Source organism: Sebastes fasciatus, chromosome 11 (assembly GCF_043250625.1).
Source record: "Sebastes fasciatus isolate fSebFas1 chromosome 11, fSebFas1.pri, whole genome shotgun sequence".
In the NCBI taxonomy this organism is placed as follows: Eukaryota; Metazoa; Chordata; class Actinopteri; order Perciformes; family Sebastidae; genus Sebastes; species Sebastes fasciatus.
The window spans coordinates 17878644-17897403 of record NC_133805.1 but is presented as its reverse complement, the minus strand read 5'-3'; the positions used below and the strand labels follow the sequence as shown (position 1 = coordinate 17897403).

Genomic DNA, 18760 nt, shown 5'->3' with positions numbered 1-18760 from the left:
CCAATTTAATCAACTTACTATAACAGAGTAGAGCAATGTTGAGGAAAAGAAAATTAATGCAGAATCACAACTTTATGAAAAGCACTTCAAAATCGAAATTTTATCTTTCAGTCATGTAATCCCTTCATGTGGAGCGCGCAAGTGTTTGGGGACACACAAACCCACAGATTCTCTCACACACACACACACACACATACACACACTGCGCAGTGAAATTGCCTGTCTAATAGAGATATTACTTTAATGTGTCTCAGTAGAGACATTGTTTATTTTGATTAAACTTTTTGATGTGGCTGAGTAATGGTAATAAAGAACATTAGTCAGAGCCGTGTGGAACGCACCACGCCTGTTAACGAATTGACTAGAACCATTTCCCATGATGCTCTGCAAGAGACTCCCTTTTATTGGCAATTACACACAAGCACACACATGTAACCAGATGCACACAGACTCTCCCCGTCAATGCCCAGCGTAGATCGTGACACATCCATATTGATGCAGTGATGATGGTCCACAAGTCTCTCACACACACACACACACACACACACACACACCTTGAATGTGTGGTACTGCTGTGTGGTTGACCATCGGGTGTCACTCATGCACAGAGAATGCAACGGTAACAATTCAGATTATCCCATTTTTTTAGATTTCACTTGTTTCCGGTGCAAACAGACTTCTGTCAACATCGTTCTTAAATGATGGTCACTTTCTTGATGTTGATCCCGTGTTCTGTCTTTTCATCCTTTTTCCAAAACTATGGTTTGTTTCTAAAGAAACATTGGTCTTGAAATATTATGGCATTTACATATGAGTAATATTAAATCAACATTTGATATGACATTTCCAGGACTACGCATACATTTGCATGTTAAGCCAAACAGAAATTAAATTTTTCACAATTATGTTTCTCCTACAGCCACATGCATATCTACATAATACATACTCATACAGCATACAAATCAGTACCCAACAGGGAGAAATTGATATTCAATACTGTTTGGTTTCATTATGGCGCTCCCTTTTCTAGCATTAATGGAAAATTGTTGTTTTCAACTAATCAAATAGTTTCATTTGAAACCATATTTGCATAACGCAGCAAGTTCACTGTTCTATCAAAAGCAGATGGTCATTCTGACTAACAACCAGACAGCAGCCTGCGACACAAAACAAGAGAAACAGACTTTGAATAACAACACAACACTTGTATCCTTCATATCCAACTTACAAATAAATGTAGCTTAACTGTCTAACTAACTAACAAAAAACGACACGTCTTGTGTTGCACTTTGGGTTGCTGAATGAGGGGAAATGTGCACTGCTAACATCAGTTTGCAGGCTACAGTAGATAGCTAATTAGCTGCACAGCTGCAGCACATTAAACAGCTTAAAAAGTTAACTGCAAATGTTATATCGGTCCGTTTAGATGTTGGCGTTGTACTTACTGTTCACTACCACTGCAAACAAAAACACTGTTGGCTCATAGCTAGTAAGCAACAATTTCCAGTCCAAGTTCGTTTATGTTGTCTCTCGACACCGACACGGTGCTTCAGAGGCAAAGGAAAATGTTTGATATGTCTTGGGAGGATCCAATAGGATCATTTTTTCTTCTTTTTATAATAAGAAAATATTAATAAGTTTTGAAATTACTTTAACAAGAAAACACAAACAGGGAATCAAGTAAGGATCACCCCAAGTCCATATCAGTCTCAGACCATCTAGTCCTCAAAGGATTTAGAAGGACTTTGTCTCATTACATTTATCCAGCAAATACACATACAAACCTAGTGACCAATACTTATAACATTTATCGATACAAAGCAGTTCAATCACAGAAAAGATATAAGGATATAATTATTATTGTGATAATACTAGTAAACCACAGAAAACACAATATCAAGTACAGTGGAAACCGCTCATCGTGATCACGTCTGTCCGGGTCAAATTGATAACTATAAGCAGATGATTATTACAACCAAATAGTAGTTGTTTTGCATCATTTCTAATGCAGATTACCATCTAATTTGTATATTTATTTCATGAATACAACGTAATGAAACGGACCGCTTCGCTATTAACTGGCTTGCTGGCGATTCGTCTGCCTTTTCCCTCACCTATGGTGAGGCTTCACCGTTTTTGGCCGGCTCTGCAGCGCGAGCGTGCATGCAGAGCGGTCTGCATGAGCTGCCAATGCTGAGGAGTTGATCACCAGAGTTTCACTTTGGGAGCATTACATGACCAGACATTATCAATCCACTTGACGAGGGTGCTTTCCTCGTGCGCGTTCGGTTTTTATTGAGAGAAAATGACTTTCCTTATCCTGTTATGACATCAATGTGCACACAGCATCAGCCTCAGGTATCCAGTCGGAAAGCAGACGTTCTGCGAGGCAGCGTATCAAGAGAGTAAAGTAAAAAACAAAACAAAAAAAATTTAACTAATGTTAGTCTAACATAGTTTTAAAATGTTTTTCGATCTGTTGTCATGTATGAAAAGACCCAAAATAAACACTGTAAGCGGACTACTTGATTACTATAAGCGGATTATTTAAACAGCATTTGAATAGAAATGATTCTGTCCCAAGCTTTTTGTATCCATACAAGCTGTTGATCACTGTAAGCAGTTTCCACTGTATTCCTTTCTTTCTATGTGATATCCATATGTATTAATCATTTGGACCGACACATAAAGTTTATTGATACAAAGTCTGAGACAAAAAGGTCAGTTTCTCCATATCGTACATTTTCTTTACAACCGCCATCTACTCTCCTTTTGTTGATGGTTCCTTGCCTCGCCATTTCTTTCTTTACGTTGACATTTTAATTGTAATTGTAATTTCAGTTCACTGCTTATATGACGTTTTTTCAGTGTCAATTGATACAGTAGTTTACTAATAAATTCATGCATTAAATAGAGATTGTCTTAGAAAGAAAGGCAAACATCTGGAAGATCTTGTAAACCCAGTTGGAATTTGAAAAGCAATTTCATTTTTCGTTCTTCTCACCACCTTTGATGGTGTTCTTTTCGATTTTATTCAAATCTCCGTTCATCACAGTGAGCTGCCTCAACGAGTGCCACATTAAGAATTCATATCGTTCAACAAGAAATGAGTCACATCACTCATTAATGCACAGAGCAAAAATGATTACTGTGACGGGAGATTGAAGTACTCATTGTAAGACTTTCCTGCGGTTGTCTCTACTTGAGGTCTGGCTTGGCTGAAAATATGAGGCAGCGTTACCTCGGCTGAAAACCTAACCACATATTGGTGCCTTACAGCTGTTCAGCCAGCTTCCCCTCTCACAGAGATAATGGACTTCTGTAATTTACACACAGTAGCTGTAGCAGAGATTAATTTCTTATCTGATTAACATTTACTTACCGGTTTGTAAATGCATGTATCGCTGTTGGTTATGTTCGTGCCTGGAGTAATAAAGATCTGACAATTCAAATACCCACAAGGATAAATACACATCCAACCATTCAACCTCACATACATACACTTTTGATAGCGAGTTTATAAAGGTATGCATTATAAAACGAGGCCGTTTTGCTTGCAATATAAATCTAATCTTGACCCTGAAAACCTGGTGGGAATATGTCAGATCCTCGGAGACGGAGAGACACCATTTACCAGCTGCTTCCCTGCATTATTCACATAGATACATTGCCTGGAAATGTGTGATTTTTTTTCCAAACTGGCTGAATATTTCATTTTTACTTGTTCATATTTAATGTGTATCCAGGGCAAACTGTAACACACATGCACACAAACACGTAGACAAGGTCAAGTTTCTGTTCATCAATTGAGCGTTCTGCCAGTGGATTTTCTGTCTGATCTAAGAAACACGATGTCACAGAAAATACTTGGTCAAACGTCTTGGCTCCTTAAGACGGGCTCAATGAAAGATTTGTCAAAAACAAAGGGAAGTAACTGTACTGCACCGTCGTGACTTCTTTACCAAAAATAGAAATGTTTGTTTCCTGAATGCTTAGACGCTTCTCAGCTTGGCTGTCCAATAAGAGTCTTTTATCTTGTTCTCTCCATCTAGTTGCCCCCTTGTCCTCCCTTTCTCTATTTGATAGCTCAGTCACTTATCACATGTGAAAACACAGGCAACCAGACTTGTTCTGCACAGACAGTGGAATAGTAAATCTTACCACTTAGGTAATTTGTATTTCTATGTCGTGCCAAACATCCAGCCTATCTTACACGGGAGTACAAGACACCACTGTTTTACAAAACAAAAGTTACAACCATAGACTGTATACAGTATAAGAGGTGGATGTAGTCACCGTGACGTCACACATTAGTTTGTTGACCGCTGTTTGGCATTTTGGCCGTTGCTATCTTGTTTTTTGCCACCAGAAGTGATACAAGAGGGTGGAGCTAAGTACAACCGAACCCTAAATAAGGTATTTTTAAGCCACCAAAATGTTACAATTAACTTTCATGAACTGAAAACACTGTGAAAGGCTTAAAGTTGTAAGACGAAAACACTCCCAGACCGGACAACGCCATGGTAGCGACCTGTCAATCACAAGGTAGCCACGCCCTAAAGCATCCCCTGCTTTATGGTCTATTTGACTTTAAATGGGACCATAATTTACTAAATGAACATCATGCTGTATTGAAGAAGACTTGAAACTAGCGATTGAGACCATAAACTCATGTTTACAATGTTTACTGAGGTAATAACTCAAGTGAGAAGTAGGGCCATTTCTTCATAGACTTCTATACAATCTGACTTCATTTTGCAACCAGAGGAGTCGCCCCCTGCTGGCCATTAGAAAGAATGCAAGTTTAAGGCACTTCCTTTTTAAGGCTTCACTTTTCAGACCCCGGAGGTTTCCCACTGGTTACAACATAATCGTAAAGTTCTTCTTTATGCTTTCAAATAACAGATGTATGTGTAAAAATCCAAATTAACTAAACACTAAAGAGAACTGCTACAAGATACAATGGTTAAATATTGTTGTGCTTCATCTCATTTAAATGTTTCATATGTGAACAGCCAACTTGTACTTTACTACTTCACCAATACAGTATTTAAATTGACCTAATAATCTTATTTCAATCCTTCTAAATAATCACCTATTTATATTTATGTTTGATATAACATCGTGTGACTGAAATACAAAGCAAGCTGCTGTGCGTTTCCTGAACAAAAATAGCTTGAAGGTTTCTTTGTTGTCATAGGTCTTTTGAAAACAATATTTTATCAGTGACTTGTGGGGATTCTAATTTAATTTCTTTATCTAATATCTTTTAAGTTCTGTGTGAGTGAATTTGGTCCTGTGTGTTTGTGTGTATGTACTAGGAGCTGATCCTGGATGCAGAGGACACATGGATTCGACTGGAGGGACTGGCTGAGACCACAGAGTACACTGTCAATCTCCAGGCTGCAAGAGGACTTGACACCAGCGCTGTAGTCTCCACTACCTTCACTACAGGTACAGTACACACACATACACACACATAATGTATTTGTACTCTTTGATTTAAGATGGAAAGAGATTCTAACGGGGTGAGTTTTCTTGGCCTTCCCGCTTTTTCACTGCGTATCACATTACTGTCTCTATAACAAAGGTGCACAATAATGGGTCCCCATAGTCAGACACCGTTTTTATCTTCCTTCCCTGTAGCATAGTGAGGAAGACTTCCCATTAGTCTGCATCTGCAGGGTGGCTGGCCCTCTAATCTTCAATGTGCCCAGTGTGTCATTAGGTGACGGATATGTCTTTCAAACAAGGAAGCATCATGAAGTTGCTAATCACCTGGAATTTATGTGAACATGCCAAAAGTAAATATCAATATCCATCATTTCCACCCAGCAGTGGACATAGCAGTAGGATGTGTGTGTGATGAAAGCTTTGCAGTTTGTCAGTTTTACTTTCATCTAAGTCAGTTTTAATTGGTATTTTTGGCCACTTGGATGCAGCAGAACAAGTTGGAATATCATCATCTAAAGTTTATATACTAAATTGTTGCCTATTTACACATCCAACAGACATGGAGCAACATTAGCATTCATTTTAAGTTGTGTTTCTGGCTACCTGATGATTGTAAGGTCAATATTCACTCTGCCTTTAGCTCTTTTTTGATCTCCACTAACCCCTGAGGGAAATATCTGCTCTTTAATGCAACATTATGTTTACCACCTAACTTGGGTCTGTCTGCCATTTGGTGCTTGGCAGGTATTGTACAGTCAGCTTATCAAAGCTTTTTCACTTAAAACAGCTGTCTGCTGTGACTGAAACAGGACTTATAAAAGCAAATAATTATCTGGGGGTCCATCACTGCAGGCATCTAATTTTACATTACACATCTTGGCATCTTGATATAAAAAGGCATCTTTATATAAAAATATCATTTCCTGAATGTCGCCAAAAATAAATCGCAATATTGCAGGAGGCGTAATATTTGGCGAAATGTGTGTCAAAACACCATTTAAAATGAAATATAGTCTTGCTGATGTCCCAGCCTACACATCATATTTCACACCAAAGAAAACATCTTTGTTTAGTACAGATCCTTGCAAAAATCACATCATAATCATCTTAATGTTTTTCAATGAAAATGAGAATAATGATCAGTCGAAATAATTGCAATTACATTGTTTTTTGTAATTGCATTCAGTCTACAGAAATCTCCACAAACTGAATTATTTAAGACAAAATATGGACAAACCCAAGCAAATCATAACTTGTCCCCATACGTCCTCTGCTTCTCTCCAGGGAGTCGTCTGTTTGCAACACCTCAGAATTGTGCCCAACACCTGCTGAATGGAGAGACGCTGAGCGGCGCATACACCATTTACATCAACAGAGACCCCAGCCAGGGTGTGCAGGTGTACTGTGACATGACTACTGATGAAGGAGGCTGGATCGTAAGTCACTGTGAAGATAATGCTTTCTTTTAATAGCACTTTTGTCATAATATGCAAATGTAAGAAAGTCTGTCAGTTAGGTTAAGAGAAGGGACGAAGAGTAGCGGAGAAAATTGGAATTTGATTTTCTTTGGACCACATACAGTACTGAATGTCCTTTTGACAACCGAGTTGTATCTTTCTGATATTGTCCCATTTTCATATTTTGGTGTTCAGGTATTTCAGCGTCGTCAGAATGGCCTGACAGACTTTTCCAGGAAGTGGAGTGACTATCGGGTCGGCTTTGGAAACCTGGAGGATGAATTCTGGCTCGGTAAGACTCTTAACCTGAGATAATTAATCTAGAGGAAAAAATATGTAGAGGGTTTTTTTCAAATACAATGATTTACCCAAATCCACCATCATGCCCAGTGTTTGATGTCTTCTTCTATAGGTGTAACAGGATAAGATAAACATCTGTCCTCCAATCAAATCAAGTTAGGAACTGGAGAGTAGTTGCTCTACATGTTTTGATAAGCCTAAAATGATGCTGATTGACAGGTAGGTGTATTAGAAAATTCACAGGTAACAGGTTTGCTGACGTTTTATTTCAACTTCCCGTCACCCTGCCCAATATATTTTTCAACTGCATAGTATGGGCTTCAGGCTGATATTAATCTGCAACCTGCTACCCATTTTGTTCAATTTTGTGAGGGTTGTATTACCCCCTTTATCTACACGCTGTCTCCATGACTGAAGTGGATTTAATAGGTGCAATCAATAGAGGGTCCTAGCTTTCACTTGGGTTCAATTGACACATCTATTTTATGGAGAGGAAATATGTTTCCAATATCCTTTACAGGCAGTATAGCCTTTCTTGTAAGATTTTTCACTCTGTATGAAGATGGAGAACCATGCTGCTAGCCTTTTTTTTTTTTTGCTCGTCTCATCTTTCAGCACTTGACTTCACAAAGTCTACCCGATTCATTACTGGATTCCCTGAAAGCTCATCTCTCCCTGAAATGACTTGGTAATTGTTTTTAGCGTCGCTGATTCAAAGACAAAACAACAGAACATCCTCAGTGTTTTGATGGACTGCTGAAAATCTTTTTTTTCCCTCCCCCAAAATCTCATTATGAAACAATAATTATATTCATTAGAAAATGTGCTAATGAGTCATGTTTCTTCATGGGCCAGTTTCTTTGTGTTATTGTTTTGGTGCAGATGATTAAAGGGAAAAATATTACATGCATATTTCATTAAGTGAATCAGAACCTTGAGAAGAATGTTTTTTGAACTTTTTGATTAGAGAAATTAAATAACAACACTGGGGGGAAATTTTATGGCATTGCATTATCACCACATTATCACAGAGGGAAGGCTGTTACTCTGCAGCTGACACATATTGGATCATAACACAAGATAGCGGTGGCACGCTCTAGTCTATTAGTGACTAAGCACACTGTAATAGGTGAAAGCATAAAGACATTTTAGATCCAACCCCTCATGAACAGGAGCTGGCAATATAATGGAATCTGGCACAAAAGCAATTCTCGTTGAGTCTGTCAGATTCGTTGCTTTACTGGTTATTTTTAAAGTTGTATGTTTGAGGTGTTGTCGAGTTGACTTGAATAAGAATGTCAGCTGGTCCTGTTACTTTTAGTACACCACAACAGGGAGGGTGTTCAAAGGTAGCTCTTAACATTTCATCACAACAGGAAAAGTTGGATTGCTGTCTGCTGGTATAAATTAATAATTTGCTTTCGTATGTCAACAAAGAAGAGTGGAGGATTACTCGCTGAAGCACAGGAGACGTGATAAAGAATGTTGGACAAACATCTGTTATTGTACGATAACACTACACACACCATACAGGAGAGAAATCCCTCCTCCGTGCACACTACACAGTATAAAGTATAGATTGTGAGCTATAAAGTGACAGCAGTGTTTTAGCTGAAGGCATCCTGTAGCTGCATCCTGGCACAGATTCGCCTCATATCTAGCAGATTTATATTGGCTTGGTCTCTGTACTGTATAATAAAATCTAAAGACACCGAAGCATATCTGGTTCAGTGAGTACAACATTTCATCTGACCCGTTTCCACTTCAGCTGAATCAGCAATAATCTGCCCTCTCACCACTTCTGGACTAGTCGAGGGCACCTCCTTCTATCTCTAGGGTCTTGCTTTACTTTTTTAGTCCCTCCGTCTTTCTTCTATCCTTTACTGTACTCTGTCCTCTCAGCGCATAAAAGCAGCTTAATGTAACCTCAGGGTGTGGAGCATCACAGGCTGCTCTTTGCTCCCATGAAAGCTTCTCCCCATGATGCCAGATTACAGATAACATGCCAGCAGGGAACACGGCAGCCCCAGAGTACGGGACAAAATGTTGCGCCTGCTGTATGAAGCTGACCTGACTGTTGATCTAGTGGTTGTGAGCAGGGCACTACAGGCTTTTTTTCACATAGTAGTAAAAGCACAGGTGTTACTAATAACATTAATAATTAAGTATCCCAGCATGCACAATAGACCCTGAAGCTAAAAATGGAATTCAGCCATCATTCATTTTATTATTTATACCAGTGCTTTTTCGACTGTGACATGTCAAAATGTCTTATTTGAAAAAAAAAAAAAGGTTTATTGGGGAATTATCTATAGCTGTACAATTAATGGAATATTAATCAGGCTTCCCACAATTAAATGAAGATGATTGACTGCGATATTGACGTTTAAAATGCGTGCTCCGCTCATAAAAAATTCTGCTGCATAAATGAAGCGCTTCCTAAACTAACAGCTAGAGATGCAGCATCAATCAGCAGCCAACCGAAGCTGGACAGTTTTCAGTAGTCTCACACACACGTGCAGCCGGCACATGAAGGTTTTACGTTGGCACACAGCAGCAGAGTCAGTAGCGTCACACACAAACAGAGCATGTCTGTGGTGTGGAATTTCTTCAGCATGAGTGAAGAAGACATGAAGCTGCAATTTGTCACAACTGCAGGTCCAAAATAATCCGTGGAGAAACAACTTTAAAAATGTTTCGAACAACTAACTTAATCAGACACTTAATATATTGTAATTGATTCTCGTGATGCTGCTCAGAGTAATCGCAGTGACCGACTCGTCTGCCGACAGCACGGAGCACATCATGGTGTGTTCAAGCTCTGCTCAGTAAAAATGAGTATTAGGCAATGGTAAATTATGACGCTATCATGATGCGTTCAAATGTAATCTTGTAAAATTTAGTTTTTGGCAAGAAACTTGAATAAATTCAGTTATTTAAAGGAGATGTTTTCACAACAAGTTATAAAATAGACATTAGAGAAGGAATTATGACCTGTTGAACTTCCTAACACTAGTAGCTATAAGCAGCTTATAATATATAATTAGAACTACTAATGCCAAGATTCATTTAATCGAAGCAAATATTTAAATAAAAATACCATCTTTTATTTCCTAATCATTTGAATTTTGTGTTTTTATATAAATAGCCACTATAGATGACAATAACAAAGTAAAACAATAACATTCAGAATTTTGTATGGTTATAATAAAGCACAACATGGTAGAGAAAGCAGCGCTCTGATTTTTTAAATGTGAATTTGCAATACAAATATTTTGTCCGTAAAATATATGAATAATCTTGATAGTAATCATGATCTCAATATTGATCACAATAATCGTGATTATCATTTTGGCCATAACCGTAGGGCCTTAGCATTATCTTGCCTGATCTCACCAGAACATAGCAGAGAGGGAAACTTAATTGTGTGTCCTTGCAAAAAAAGGGTGATCCTAAGAGGCTTTTCACGTAGGGACATCCTGCGGGTTGTATTCGAAAAGAGGTGAAGGAAGGTCATGGAGAAAAGGTTGTGCTACACAGCTAACACAATAACGTCCCTCATTTTTAACACTTCAGTTCTTTTGCCACTTCGTCAAAAGTCAGCACTGTCAACACAGCTTGTAATGGCAAGTTTTTGGCCAGAGAAAGCCAGGTCAAGGGTTTCCAAAGTCTGACACTGTGGGCCTTTCCTCAGAAAAATTTGAGACAACTGCCCACCCAACCCGTTTTCTGTATGCATTTACATATAAATGGAGAACCATGTTTGTGGGACATTCTGAGCCTTAGTACTGTCAAAAAAATATATAAATAGTGCACCATGAAAAAAGTTAATATAATATTATAATGGATTTTGTCCCTCCTATTATTCTGAGCTCCGTTTTTTGGCTTGTATTTGCTTACATTTGGGAAATTGACCATATTTTATGTGCATTTTAAGCATTTGCAGTGTAAGAAGTGTCCTTTAAAATGTATTATCCTTATAGAAAGTAAATGGCATGATCATACAGATGGTCACTACAGTTTGAAACCATTCGTCCTTCACTTATCTTTCTACAGATTAGGTCGCTGTCATAGCCCTTAGAGAGCTATTATAGTGAACATTTAGCTAATCACCGCCGCTACACACATAACAGCAATATATTGGACAGTGTGGAACCATAAACATCGATATTAAATCCACTCAAACTGAAAAGAAGAGGCACTTGACTGGTCAGCAGTAAAGAATATGGAAATTAAGCTTTCATTATTATGTGTTACAGTTTGAAAACGGCCGTTTTTATTGCTGCTCTAGGGCAATCTATTCTCCCTACTCACCGACCTCGGCCAGTTTTCATACCGAACACAATGTCAGTAATAACAGAGAGAAACCAGGGTGGCTCTGTGCGAATATGTGATCATTATCCCATTCTCTTTCTTTTTTTAATTTACCCCCTTTGCTTCTGAGTAAGTGAGAGAGAAAGGCTGGTAATAAAATGTGACGAGATGGTAATATTGGTAGTATAATAGGACAAGAGTGCAATAGTGTGTTAAAATGCATTTTTTAATCGCTGCAGTTTGGAATAGAGCAGTCTGATCCCATAAAACTGCTGGAGGAAAAAACAGTAAAATATTATGGGTGCGAGATTAATTGCTGATAATACAGTGATATTATACAATGGAAATTAGAGATGACTGAGTGTTAAACACAATTTTATTACAACAATTGCTTTTCCCCTGTCACCTTAAGTGCCTTTGGGTTGTACCGTAGATTTGATCTGCTTTCCATTGACGTATTACAGCAGACTCCCTGCTCTCTCCGATTTCTACTTCCTACTCCTTATCAGCGTAGGCTTCAGGATTTTTATTTTTTTTCTTCGGATTTTGTACATGTGATGCTTCCGTCGGAGGTTAAGCAGGGAAAGAGACTCTTTTCCAAATGGGTGCTTGTTGTAATCTGATAGTGAAGGCAGTTCCAATCTCTCAGGTTGGTGTAGGGTCTTATCGCCTGTCGGGGGTTCAAACGAGCCCCACATCTGCTACCTTGGAGATAGAGAGCAAAGCCGCATATCTCAGGAAGTTGCGACATGTGGCATTTGCAGGGGGGCTGGTGGTGATGGTGTCCACCGCTCTCGACAATATCAATCATGCACATCCATACAACCAGCTGACAAAGACGTCCGACATAGTGCTTATCAGGATTCAAACCTTTAACCTACAGAGCTGCAGCGGGAACAAACTGTCTATCTATGTGTACGTACGGGTGGTAGAATGTCACTAGGTCACAAAAATCGATATTAAATTCTTTGTGTAATGGTTTTACGTACTGGAAGAGGGATCCCTCTGTTGCAATTCCTGAGGTCTCTTCCTTTATTCCCCATTAAGGGCCTATTTGAATGGAGTTTTGCCTCATCTGAATCAAGGGTCTATGGATAGACACTGTCATAAGAGGAACATTTGTGACTTGTAATTTTGCGCTATATACATTTTTGTAATCTCTTTATGCTTTAACCTACTATAAACCTATCTTGGGCCAGTGGAGTTTTCTTCAATCACAATATGAGCGTAATGACCTCCATATAAGTATGACTTTTTAAATCAGTTTTTTGAAGCTGTAACGCCAGTGTGATTAAAACCTAGATCTTTCTTTGGTTATTAAATATAATACAATATAATGTGTTGTTTCTCCGCAGGTCTAGACAACGTCCAGAGGATTGCTGCTCAGGGCCGTTATGAGCTGAGAATTGACATGAAGGACGGACAGGAGTCGGTCTACGCCAATTATGACAAATTCTCCATTGGAGATGCGAGAAACCTCTACAAGCTCAGGATAGGAGAGTACAATGGCACCGCTGGTACGTGCTGAATACATTACATTGAATATAATATTATTTTGTTTAAGTTAACATACTTCATTATTGGCTCTGTGAATGATAGCCATGTGATCAACCAACTTTCTATAATATTGAAATGGCCAGTGAGGACATCAACATTGAAAGCTTTTTGCGATATGAATATTTTTGCCAAATAACTACACTATATACTTTAATATCGCAAAGTGTGTGCTCTACCATCTCTAATCTGCCATCTGCCATTTTTGTTGCTGCCTCCTTTCCCCTCCATCTTTTCTTCTCCCCGATGTCTAAAACCCGCCTCAGCACTCCTCCACATTTCCACTTTTGTCCTCGCTCTCCATGTATCTCTCAGTCTGTCAACATGACCATATGCCAGAATTACCCATCATCCCCTCATGTTTATAATTATACTTTTTCCTGAGAGCCTGTAGCAGGACCGATTTCCTCTCCCTCCCTCTCATGTCTTTTCCCATTCCCCTCCTGCCTGCCTGGTCATTAATGTCCCCTCATCACGTTGTTATTCACCGCAGCCATATGTAAATGTTGCCCGGCATACACTGATGTCTAAGGTTCTGCATCTCTCTCTCTCCTCTGATCCCAGGTGACTCTCTGAGCTACCACCAGGGCCGGCCCTTCTCTACAAAAGATAGAGACAACGACATCGCTGTCACTAACTGTGCCTTGTCTTACAAAGGAGCGTGGTGGTACAAGAACTGCCACCGGGCAAACCTCAACGGCAAATACGGCGAGTCCAGACACAGTCAGGTACGTCATACAATAAATACACTACTTGACCATAGAGCGAATGTGACAAATAAATTAGTTAATCTACTGATCATAAAGCCAAACTAGAAACGAGAATTGCCGCCTCACGATTGTATGCCTCCGTCAACCAGTCAAGTTACAGTTTACATCCATGTCTGTCCAAAATGTCTTCACTTCATCATTTTATCCTGTTAACGTGTTTTGTGAGGTCACAGTGACCTTTGATTACCAAAATCAAATCAGTTCATCCTTGAGTCCAAGTGGAAGTTTGTGCCAAATTCTAGGAAATCAAGACGTTCCTGAGATATCGTGTTCACGAGAATGGGACGGTCGAACAACCCGTAAAAAATAATGTCGCCGACGTGGAGGCATGAAAAATTAAGGCTTTGTTTATCCAAATTACAAAAGACCACTCCTACTTACTGGTACTGTATCTGGGATGGATAGAAGAGGGGTATGGATTATCAACATGGTAAAGTAGACAACTGCCCCAGGACCCAAAAAGCTCCAGATTTAGTGTGTGTAAACTCATTTGTGCTAATTAGATTGAAATTGTGTTTGGGAATATGTAGCATAATATCAACTGACATGATAAGGGCCTTAAGGTGGGTGAGCTTATGACCTGAGCTTGTGGTCCAGTCCCAAAGAAAGTGTCTGTTTCAAAAAGCAGGAAACACAGATGTCTCAAAAGCTCAGCACATAGCACCAAAACTAACTATCATTTGGGTGTAACCTTTAACTTAATGATGCCGCTTGATCAAGTTGAGATTTTGGTATTTACCAAATTCCCACAAACTGGCTTGATTATGGAAGTGTGATTAAAGGTTGAGATTTGTTTGAAAGACTAATCATTTGTACATTAAATCACATAAAACTTGCTACAAAAATCTTGATGGAGGAGTTGTAATGAAAGGTAAAAAAAAAGGACAGTCACTGCTACACCACTTGTCCAATTTTGATCAAACTTGGAGAGCTGATGCATCTTAATCTTAATTGATCAAAAGTGCCTGCATCATCTGCCGGGAATGACACTCTTATCCAAACACTCATACCAGTGAGTTCATATTCAAATTACAGAAACGTGGAAGGAAAAGGCTTGCGACAAAAAACATGAAACAACCATGCACACGTGTTTGATTCAAAATAATACTGCTATCCCATTCTCACACTGACAGGTGTTTTTTTTTGCTCACTACATGCGAGGTGGGAAAGAATGTCGGAGGCTCGTCCGGTTCTTTTGACTGAGTGTGTGATGTAGCTCAGCTTGATGCCGTAATGGCTCGACAAAGAGAGTGAGGTGTTGTGTGTGAAGCTGTGATTAGGCTGAACTACAAAGGCTTTGGAGCCTCACTGCTTCTTTCTCTGTGTGCTCTGTAACTTCGTCTTTGTTGTTTGACGACATGAAATGAGACCAGGTGGGAGCAGAGATGGACAGGCATAAAGACACGCAGAGAGAAATTGCCTCTCAGTGTAAAGCTGCAAATGGGAAGGTTTTGCGCTGACGGGGATTAGCAGGGATAGAGTGAGACTATAATTACACTAAATTCATGATTGCTAGCTCTTAAGACAGGATTTTTGCCCTCCTGCTTTGAATGCTTCCTTCAGTTGATATTAAAATACACTTTACTGAATATATAACATTTCCATCTTCAGACTATCCTTTTATTTGACATTTTCCTGTCTTTTTCTCAAATGCCCTTGCCTTTGCTACAAAGCCCTGTTGATTCAAGCAGCTTTTCACTCTTACAGGGTATTAACTGGTACCACTGGAAAGGCCACGAGTTCTCTATTCCGTTCGTTGAGATGAAGATGAGGCCATTCAACTTCCGTAGCATCAGCAGCAAGAGGAGGCGGTCTGCCCCTGTATAAACAAACCGCCTCCTCCCAGCCCAGAGTCATGGATAAATAGAGTTCGGACGATGTTTACTGATGAGTTTCTGCTATATGTGTGCCTCACTGATGTGCTCTTTAATGCATTTTAGTGTGGCCGCAAAGAAATAAAGGGGGGGTTATGACAAAAAGCTACTAATATTTTATTAATATTCAGTTGTAAAGTAATAAAACCCATTATTATTAACATACTACCAACACACAGAAACGGTTATAACTATGACATCATGAAATAGCAGAGAGGTTGAAACAATGTCCGAACTCTGTTTATCTCTGCTCCTGCCCAGCTTTAGCTGTCTTTCCCTGCTGTACTTCTACCCAGACGATAGAGGACACTGTATGTAATTTATTAAATACTTTGAATGACAATGGTTCTATTTGCTGTAAAAAAAAACGGAAAGGCAAACCAAGAAGCTTTTTTTTTCTTTAAGTCTGTGATTTGCCTTTCCCTGGGATGCGAGGAAATGTGCTCAGAAATGCCCTCAAGACTGCGAGAGCTAACGTTATTTTAACCGTTACGAAACAATAACACTTTTAACGAAAAATATACTGTATATGCCCTTAAAACCCTTAACTGTAAGATATATATATTTTTATAACTGATATTGTGACAAAAATCCATCTATTTAATATGATTTGATGCCTTGGTTTTTGAGCCTATATTAAGTTAATGTAATCGTAAAACATGATGACAAATACTGGACACACGAGATAAAAATTAATATCAAAAAGCAAAACTGAACAACCAGAATCATCATTCACAAAGCAGTGCACCAGCAACACCTTCATTACCATCTAGTTATCTAGTTACCATCTAGTTATTTATTTTATTTCTCTCTGTCTGTGTTTCTGTTGATTACAGTCTCCTCTGTGTTAATTATTAAAGCAGAATGAGAATCATCAATATTGAACTTTATTATTATTGGTAGCACACACTGAGACAGTATTTGCACTACGAGTGGGAACACAGCAAAGCTATTCTTGTTCATTCAATTAAGTTATTTCTGTAGTCGTTCATGGGCATTTAAATATTACTTCCTGGACTTTATTTTCAAGCAAATTACAAACGCTTAATATCTGTGTCACCCCTGTTGTGGATGCTGTGATTGCTTGCAGAGATGGTGCTGATAGATGTAATTTATAAAGCTGAGGGAGGCTGTTTATTTTTGGTATTATTGGGCAAAAATTCCACAATAACCTTTCAGCATACTGCAATTCAAGTGGTAACCCGGGGTAGGCAGTTTTATGGAAAAGGCAACAAAAAATTAAAAATACAGCCCTCATCCTGCAGCTCTTCCTTCTCTGCCCTAAGACGTTATATAGCGGCAACTCTATACGAATTACCGTCCTGTTTTCTTTGCAAACATATGGGCCTGTAAAGCCCTTTGAGATGACATACTACACGACATACACATACTATGATTTGAGGCTATAGCAAGCTAAAATATTGGCGAAGTGTTTCAGAGATGGAGAGAAAATATTGCAAATAGTTTAGCTTTCTGGTAACTATAGTCGTAGCCACAGTGGTGATAGAGTATAGAAGCAATGAGACAGAACTCTGGTGCTTTTTTGAAGCACCGGAGTTTTGCAGCAGCAGCTGTCGCCATTTTGGACTGAAAACGCTTATTATATTTATAAATTATTGTTCAACACTGGCCCTTTCGGTAGAATAGAAATACTTTTGTTTTACTTTTGCGCGGCACTTTTTAGACAGACGTTTTACTACTGCCATCTGGTAGTTGCTTTCAGTCCAAAATGGCTAAGCGTAGCTTTTCTGCTGGGCGCTGATGTTGCAATGGAACGACCAATTGACTTTCACTTCTTGGCAATATACGTTCTTTTGCCGTGAGCAGAAGGCTAAACTATTAGCAACATTTTCTCTCCACCTCTGAAACGCTTCTCTGATATTGTCAAACTCTCTTTTTGATAAGTCAGACTTCCTTTTTTGGGTTGCTATGCTGTAAAGGCAGTTGTTGCCAATGCTGGAAGAGCAACTTTTTCTGAAGGATATTCTGCCGCTGAATCAGGCGGGATATGCACCTGCATTTATAGAACAGCCAATAGGAACGCTTTCCCTCTGAAATGACCTGTGATTGGCCAAAGTCTCCCGTGACGGGTTAGAATTTTTAAAGCCTGACAACAGAGCCATAAGGGAGCACAGAAGTCTAGTTTTCACTCAAGGTGCTTGAATTACAATAAGTTGAAAGGTTATTATGGAATTTTTGCCCAAAGATGCCAAAAATAAACTGCCTACCTGCAGCTTTAACCAAAGATCTGCATAATAAAGATTCGGCCTGCTGTTTGGAAAGATGCCAGTCTGTTCTGTCACCAAAGTCACTGAAGCAGCTTTTTCCTGTATTAATAGATTCTCACTTTTCAGGGACTTTTATGGTAATCATGTCCCTTGGCATTATTTTATGCAATGTGAACACTAAATTCTATGCAAAAGAAAGTCAGGGTGGGCGTAGTGCGGATTTAAGCCTGGCCTCTCCCCCACTGCTAGCTGAAATGAACTGAACAAAGAAAGCAGGACGTGGAGTGGGGCCAAGTCTTTCTTCTGTGCCATTCTTCTACTTGCTTCGCTATTTAAGCTCCCCAGTGAAACAACTAAATCAGCAAACATGGCAGAGAATGTATTCTTTTAGTAGGGCGGGCGTAATCTGCAGCATGCCCACCAAGCATTTTGTTTCATTCAGTGTTCACACTGTCGCACAAAGCGTTCAGTGCCAGTGCATTTAGTTGACTGCAGTTTTCTGGAAACGGTTTTGTTTTAGTTTCCTGCCTCCTCTGTTGGAGGAAAATTATATCTGTAGAGTTTTAAGACAACTCACATACTGGCTAAATCTCCCCTCTGGTTTCATACTATCAATCACAAAAAAACAATGTGTTGTCCAATACAATCCTTGGAAATCAATTTCACCATCGCTGCAAGCAACATTTGGTCTCATATATATTCAATAATCCAAATATTAACAGCTAGAAATCTCAGTTTCTTCATTTCAGTTATCTGATTGAAGCAAACCAGAAACTCTGGCTTGTATCATACGACTGTGTATATTTTTC

The 18760-nt window shown here is 39.1% G+C and overlaps 1 protein-coding gene across 2 annotated transcripts in view; it reads left to right on the top strand.

The window, feature by feature from the left end:
• Nucleotides 1-16962, top strand: part of tnr (tenascin R (restrictin, janusin)) — a 200177-nt gene extending 183215 nt beyond the window's left edge. For both annotated transcript variants that reach the window (XM_074651252.1, XM_074651250.1), the window contains 6 exons: nucleotides 5322-5454; nucleotides 6739-6890; nucleotides 7107-7203; nucleotides 12881-13042; nucleotides 13644-13807; nucleotides 15557-16962. In XM_074651252.1, the coding sequence (XP_074507353.1) occupies nucleotides 5322-5454; nucleotides 6739-6890; nucleotides 7107-7203; nucleotides 12881-13042; nucleotides 13644-13807; nucleotides 15557-15676 (828 nt within the window). In that variant the 3' untranslated portion in view covers nucleotides 15677-16962. The remainder of the gene's footprint in view (nucleotides 1-5321; nucleotides 5455-6738; nucleotides 6891-7106; nucleotides 7204-12880; nucleotides 13043-13643; nucleotides 13808-15556) is intronic.
• The last annotated feature ends 1798 nt before the right edge of the window (nucleotides 16963-18760 follow it).